This window comes from Scyliorhinus canicula, chromosome 16 (genome assembly GCF_902713615.1).
Source record: "Scyliorhinus canicula chromosome 16, sScyCan1.1, whole genome shotgun sequence".
NCBI lineage: Eukaryota > Metazoa > Chordata > Chondrichthyes > Carcharhiniformes > Scyliorhinidae > Scyliorhinus > Scyliorhinus canicula.
Window position 1 is genome coordinate 62,598,959 of NC_052161.1, and position 7,967 is coordinate 62,606,925.

Sequence of the window (7,967 nt, forward strand, 5' to 3'; positions counted from 1 at the left end):
TAATGGACACCCATGTCTACGGACTTTCAACAAAGACATTCCAAGAACAGGTTTCAGTACTTTTCTTAAAGCATTTTCCAAAATAAACATCAAACTGCTTTTAATTCTAAATCAAGTGAAAATTCATAAGCTACATTACAGACTATTTCCAATCATAGCAGTGCACAAGATCAATGCGTCTTGTCATTTTAAATTGATGCACAATGACATCACCACCATAAACTGCTTGTTACAGTATTCCCCTGCATTTTACTGTATTCCTTCCTTCTATAAATCTGATAAACTAGCAACAAGGCCAACTGTATTGGCAAGATCAGCAAGATGACAAAGCATTTAAATCAAACAATAAAATAACCTCCAGTGACTCCCAAATCATTAGTGACAATATCAACAGTACAATGTCATTTTGGGTTCTTCCTACACCTATAAAGTCTACTGCTCATTTCACGAGATAGCAGCATCACTTGTACACTAACCAAAAAATTAGGCTACTGAATCCCCTAGTGATTTACAGTAGCAGCAGAGTAAAGCAATTGCCCTCATCCCTGCAAAGTGATTAACTTTAATTTTATGCAAGGTCGTGCGAAAACGAAGAATGCAAAACCGTGCCTTTAAAACGTTTTTTAAGCATTCAGCATTTTGGCCAAGGATACATAATTAACTTCGCCCACTCCAATCCAGGCCAAGACCTAATCACACCCTGTACAGTACATATGCCCCCCAACCCCCCCCCCCCCCCCCCCCCCGCAGAGGCTACGCATGGCAGCTAATTCCGCACAATAGGTATTTCAGTACCACAATGGATTGCATATAATGACATTACACATTTAACATATAACGTTTGGGTACTCGTTTTTAAATATAAAAGGAACTCACCAAACATTTCTATGCAGTCACTTAGGAATTGCCCAATTTAATTGCACTCGGGCACTCAAAACTGATCAGAATCGTTAAAATTGTGTAATTTCCCCCAGATTCTGCAAGAGTGACGAGCAGGTCTCCCCTCCCTTACGTGAAAATACGAGGCCCTCGACTGCATGGATTTCTTTGCACTTGCCCATTCAAACCATGATTCGGCAAGACGCGATTTTCCACCATCGCATCGCCCCCCCCCCCCCCCCTCCCTCCCGTCCCCCACAAAAGAAAATGGATACATGTCAAGTCCAAGTCGAAGCCGTCTTCCTGGTATCTCCTCTTGTTCCTACTGACAAGTTCTTTGATTCTCGAAGCCATGCCTGTGTGGATCGTGCGTTGAAGAGGTGCCGGTGGTGGTGCTGCTGAATGTTGAAATGGGATTCTTCTGGCTCGCTGTCACAACAGGGGCCTTAAACACACAGACACCCAGCTCCGCACACAGTGTCTCTCTCTCTGGCCGCCCCGCTCGCCTTTTCACCACCACCCCCCCCGCCGCTCGGTTAATATTCTCCGCAGTGGGGGGTGGAGGGGATCTCCGGCTGTTTTAGATCACCATCGAAAGGGGGTAGCGGTGACGACGACAGGGAGAGAAAGAGGGGATGGGGGAAAGAAAGGGGGAGAGAAAGAAAGGGGGGGGGAGAAAGAAAGGGGGAGGGAGAAAGAAAGCGTAGGGAGTAATAATGATCCTGGAGGTAGGGGGTGCGGGGAGTTAAACCAGCTGCGGGAGATTGGGGGGGAAAGAGGGAAAAGGGGGAAGGGGGTGGCGGCCCCCCACATTCACCGCCACTCGCTGCGATTCTGTTCCTCCTGCTCCTCCGCCGCCGTTACCGTCGGTCGGGGGGGGGGGGGGGAGGGGAGGAAAGTCCCTTGGCCTTGGTTCCAACACAAAAAAGAGGAATTAAAAGAAAATCTCCAACAAGACGATTCCTTTTTTCTGTCAATAAATTAGACGTTTAAAAAATTACATCCGCCAGCCGCTCCTTGATCTCCGTCAGAAATAATAATCCATCCAACACGCTCCGGGGATCCGGATCCGTTCCGTATTAAAAAATCATGAGCATTTTTTTAAAAAGTCAGCAGGAAGCCGAGCTACCCTCTTCCTCCTCTTCTCTCCGCACACACTTGCTCCTCGCTTTTCTTTTGCTTCCCCCCCCCCCTTATCGTCCGATCGCTCCCACTCCGGCCCCGGCTCCAACACCAACTCCGGGCCACGACACCTCGACTCCAGCTCTTTTTCTTTCTCCGGACACCCAACCCCCCTCCCCCCACCCCACCACCTTCCGCCCCTCCCCCCCCAAAAAAAAGAAGGAAAAAAAAGCTGCTACTTTGCAGGCCGCCGGACTCTTAAACTTCCATCATGGCTTCCCAGGGAAAAAAGCGCAATGGCCCCGAGTGGGAATGAGAGACGGCGAGAGGGGGGGTGGGAAGAATAACCATCCGCCTATTAAAATATAGTCCCACCTTTACTCTCTTCTCCTCGCCGCCTATGTAAACTTCTCCATCCTTCTCCCGCTGCCAATGGACCGATTCATCCCTTTGCCGGGCAAAGCCGGTGGGTTTGGAAACCGAACGTTCGGTTTTCTGCCTGGTTTAGTTTTGAGGAGTGTGTGTTGGTTGGAGGGGGGTTGGCTCTGAAGTGAATTAAGTCAGTATTACAACATTAGTGCTGGTGATTTGGCGGAGTGAGACGGCCGGGCCGGCACTACTTGCTGGGGTCACGTGCCCCGCTGCGTTGATTTTTCTCCAGCGGTGGCCAGGGTTGGGGGAGGAGGCAGGCAGGTTCGTTGGGAGTGATGGAGCGCGACCGAGCGACCGTTAAACGGCGGAGTCTCGAGCAGTCTCGTGCACGGGCCATGCCCTTGCCCTGATGGAAACTCCTCCTCACTTGCCGGCCATTGCGTATTCCCTAAAGGGAAGGAGGCAACAAGCGATGACCGGTGTGCGTTAATCGGATACAAGACGCCTGTATGGCTGATTTTTAATAATAAGACTTTTTTTTTCCAGGTGGTAGAGAGAGGCAGTGTTGAACATGGTTTGACCTCCGCCATCTTGGTAAAGGAGCAACTTGTTTGGACATGTGTTCAGAGATTCTCAGGACTGCTACCTTCACCGGGATGCTTATCAACTGACACAGTGAACACTGCTTGTCGTTTGAACCCCATTGCTAAATGTGTTGTCTTCTTTCTTTCTGTGTTGTCGGTACTCTCTAGTGTGCCCCCCACCCCCACACAAACACTTTGGGGGTGGTGGTGGGAATCGCCATTGGAATTCCTGTTACTTTCAACCCTTCAGAGCATTTGGGATTGCCTTGGCTGAAATTGGAAATGATACTGAAGGATGTTAAACTTGCACAAAGAGGCAGTCATTTATGTTCCCACGTGTTTGGCAATTAATAATAATAGTTTATTGTCACAAGTAGGCTTCCATGAAGTTACTGTGAAAAGCCCCTAGTCGCCACATTCCGGTGCCTGTTCAGGGAGGCCGTTAGGGGAATTGAACCCGTGCTATTGGCCTTGTTCTGCATTGCAAGTCAGCTGTTTAGCCCACTGTGCTAAACCAGCCCCAGGTAGCTCATCATGTCATGGAAACAAATGGCCATAGATCATAGCATCCCTACAGTGGGGAAGAAGACCATTCGGCCGATCCAGCCTCCACTGACCCTCCAAAAGAACACCCTATCCAGGCTCACTTCCTGCCCTATCCCTGGAGAAATTGTTTTAAGTTTTCCAACTTTGTATCATTGTGTTGAACTATTTTGTATAAAACAATAAACATCATGACTTTCAGACTAGCTTCTTAAATTGCGAATTGATACTTTATTTGAGCTTTATGTGATGGCCATATGGTTGAATAGGAGGAAGCAGAGCAAATAATGCATAATACTGATTCTGAAGGAGATTGACTGGGTGCATGCTGAGCTGGTCGGGAAATCTAAAATAAGGGGCCTATCGTTTAGGACTGCGATAAGGAAAATATACTTTGCTAAAGGGGAAGTGAATCTTAGAACTACAGAGAGTTGGAGATGTTTCACATTTGAATATGTTTAACGCTGGCATAGATTATTTTTTGATGTCTCTGAATAGAGGGATCGTGAGAAGTAGGTAGGCAAGAGGAGTTAAAATCCAAGATCAGTCAAGATTGTATTGAATGGTGACGGTACACCCTTCCTATTTTGTATGCCATATTCTTTTAATGTTTCAGGTTGATTACTTTTTGTGATCGGATGCACAAAATAGAAATTTGGTACAGTTGTCATGTAATGGGATCTCTACTTGGCTGAATTTGAATGGTAGCTATCTAAAGGCTTTCATCTGTCTCTAAACAACTAAACTATCACTTGAATTTTCACCCCTCTCTTGCAATCTTGTTTTTTAGGGCACAGATCCATCAACCAGTAGCAATGAAGGAAGAATACACATTTGAAATGGCCAGTATTTCCATTTTGATATGTATTTAAAATTCTGTACTGATGCTACATATTGTAAATTAATGCTTCACATGTGGCTTACAGCCGACAAGTGATAATTTTTGTTCTGCCACTGAATAATTTTATTGCTAGGAGTCTTGTTGCTGCTGCTCAAGTAAGCTGCAGAATGTCAGCAAGAGTTCTTGGCTGATCCTCTATCTTAAAATATCTTAACATTTCCTTCTCTTGGCTCTTGCATTCACCACCTTTCTCTTGACTCGATTGTCAAGATTGGGAACCATCAATGTGGGATATCACACGGACAACTCTCTGTCTTGTTACAGACAGAAGCGATGATACAGCATCTTTGAAACACTTTGATATTCTATTGTTGCCTCAGATTTGATGTATGTTGTGTTAATATATTGTTAGCCCTTATCTGAATACCTATGTACAGCAATAGTGGGAAACAAATAAGTAACAATATTTGTGTTCCATGGCTTGACCTCTGAATATATTTTGCGTCTTTCTGCATAACATGGGATGGAATTTCCACAGACCCTGTCACATCCCATTTCTCCATGTCTTTTGAAATTAAATTAAATGAAAATCGCTTATTGTCATAAGTAGGCTTCAAATGAAGTTACTGTGTAAAGCCCCGAGTCGCCACATTCCGGCGCCTGTTCGGGGAGGCTGGTACGGGAATACTTTTGTCAGAGCAAATGACAGAACATCGGTCGAACATTTGCAGACGTTCCAGGTGATAATTTTATCCAAAGACCCCCACCCCCCGCACCCAAGAAAGGAGGAGAGAAATTCAGCAAGGTTATCAGCATCTCTAAAGAAAATGTGCAAGTTAATATTTTGAGTGCATACCCTTCCTCAGCTGAAATATTACATGTCCATTACAGGTCAGAAAAGGGGAGAGAAGAAGAAAACATACTCCAGTTGTGTAACTTGTATGCTACCTAACAGAAGCAGGAAACCTTTCAGATGATGGCTCAAGACAGTGAGGGAAAGAAAAGGCAGTGGGGGAGGGGGAAACAAACCAGCAAATGGCTCTAAAAGTGAAAAACATGAGAAAGCAGTGGTGGAAACACAGAAGTTCCACTTTGTCTCATAAGAAAAAAAGATAATGTAGCATTTTGGATGGAGAAGTCTGCACGCTATCTGTGAACTGACAAAGAATTTGTACAGCAAAATTTATGTTTTTTTTAAAACCCAGTATAACATTACAACTTTTTAAAAAATAAAAATGTGGCTGACATAAGCATACATTTTATCTGATTTTTTAATTACTGTTATTCCAGTTGGGGCCAAGGCAATCGACGGCGGAACCACCACGGGTTGAGCAATTAAAATCGGGATGCACAAGAGATCAGAATTGGAGGAAAGTACAAATATCTCTTGAGGGTTGAGAAGCTGGAGGAGATTGGAGATAGGAACGGGTCAGAAAAGCGTTTGATAAGGTTCCCCACGGTAGGCTATTGCAGAAAATACGGAGGTATGGGATTGAGGGTGATTTAGCGGTTTGGATCAGAAATTGGCTAGCTGTAAGAAGACAGAGGGTGTTGGTTGATGGGAAATGTTCAGCCTGGAGTTCAGTTACTAGTGGTGTACCACAAGGATCTGTTTTGGGGCCACTGCTGTTTGTCATTTTTATAAATGACCTGGAGGAGGGTGTAGAAGGATGGGTCAGTAAATTTGCAGATAACACTGAAGTCGGTGGAGTTGTGGACAGTGCGGAAGGATGTTGCAGGTTACAGAGGGACATAGATAAGCTGCAGAGCTGGGCTGAGAAGTGGCAAATGGAGTTTAATGCAGAAAAGTGAGGTGATTCATTTTGGAAGGAATAACAGGAAGACAGAGTACTGGGCTAATGGTAAGATTCTTGGTCGTGTGGATGAGCAGAGAGATCTCTGTGTCCATGTACATGGATCCCTGAAAGTTGCCACCCAGGTTGATACGGTTGTTAAGACGTATGGTGTGTTAGCTTTTACTGGTAGAGGGATTGAGTTTCGGAGCCATGAGGTCCTGTTGCAGCTGTACAAAACTCTGGTGTGGCCGCATTTGGAGTATTGCGTGCAGTTCTGGTCGCCGCATTATAGGAATGATGTGGAAGCATTGGAAAGGGTGCAGAGGAGATTTACCAGGATGTTGCCTGGTATGGAGGGAAGATCTTATGAGGGAAGGCTGAGGGACTTGAGGCTGTTTTCGTTAGAGAGAAGACGGTTAAGAGGTGACTTAATTGAAGCATACAAGATGATCAGAGGATTAGATAGGGTGGACAGTGAGAGCCTTTTTCCTCGGATGGTGATGTCCAGCACGAGGGGACATAGCTTTAAATTGAGGGGAGATATAGGACAGATGTCAGAGGTAGGTTCTTTACTCAGAGTAGTAGGGGCGTGGAATGCCCTGCCTGCAACAGTAGTGGACTCGCCAACATTAAGCGCATTTAAATGGCCATTGGATAAACATATGGATGATAATGGAATAGTGTAGATGGGCTTTAGATTGGTTTCACAGGACAGCGCAAAATCGAGGCCCGAAGGGCCTGTACTGCGCTGTAATGTTCTAATGACCATGGAGGAATTTAAAAACCAGTATGAGAATTTTAAAATCAATGTTTGGCCAAGAGTCAAAGTAGATAGCATGGGGCTGATGAGGAAATAGGACTTGGTGTGAGTTAAGACACAGATAACAGAGCTGTGAATGACCCCTAGTTTACAGAGGATGTATTGTGGGCGACCAGCGACAATCACATTGAATAGTCCAAGATTACAACAGCACTAATTGGGATTACAACAGCAGATGAGCTGAAACAGGGTAAATTCAAAAAATGTTATTAAGGTGGAAATAGGCAGCCTTCGTGACAACACAAATATAAGTCTGGGAGCTCATCTCAGTCGCATGTGACATAAGGTTGTGAAGAGTTTAATCTTGAGACTGTTGCCAGGAAGAGGGATAGAGCCAGTAGTTAGGGAAGGAAGTTGGAGTGGGGACCAAAAATCCATCACTTCACTCTTCCCAACATATGATTGAAGGAAATTTCTACTTGACTAATAGTTTGTCGGAGAAGCAGTCTGATAATTTAGTAACAGTAGAGGATTTGAGAAAGCTAGAATTGGTTTGCGTACATGTGAAAATAATATGTGTAAATCATAGATTATCATAGAATTTACAGTGCAGAAGGAGGCCATTCGGCCCATCGAGTCTGCACCAGCTCTTGGAAAGAGCACCCTACCCAAGGTCAACACCTCCACCCTATCCCCATAACCCAGTAACCCCACCCAACACTATAAGGGCAATTTGGGACACTAAGGGCAATTTAACATGGCCAATCCATTTACCTGCACATCTTTGGACTGTGGGAGGAAACCGGAGCACCCGGAGGAAACCCACGCCAACACTGGGAGGATAAATCATTGGGGGACACTAGAGATAGTGGTGGGGAGCAGGAAAATAAGCTGTTTTAAGTAATTCTGTGGCTACAATTAGGACTGAAACCAGGTCAGCACTCCTACCCAGCTGGATGGCAGTGGAGAGGCATTGGAGAAAGATCTGTGTGGTCAACCACGTCAAAGGCTGTAAACGGGTTGAAAAAGTCTAGTAGAGTTTACCTTTGACATACTCGCATAGAATGTCA

The 7,967-nt window shown here is 45.2% G+C and overlaps 1 protein-coding gene across 1 annotated transcript in view; it reads right to left on the minus strand.

Moving 5' to 3' along the window:
* Positions 1-2,172, minus strand: part of ptenb (phosphatase and tensin homolog B) — a 219,977-nt gene extending 217,805 nt beyond the window's left edge. The window contains 1 exon segment of the mRNA XM_038821662.1: positions 1,155-2,172. Coding sequence (XP_038677590.1) covers positions 1,155-1,233 — 79 coding nt within the window. The 5' untranslated portion in view covers positions 1,234-2,172.
* Between the last annotated feature and the right edge of the window lie 5,795 nt (positions 2,173-7,967).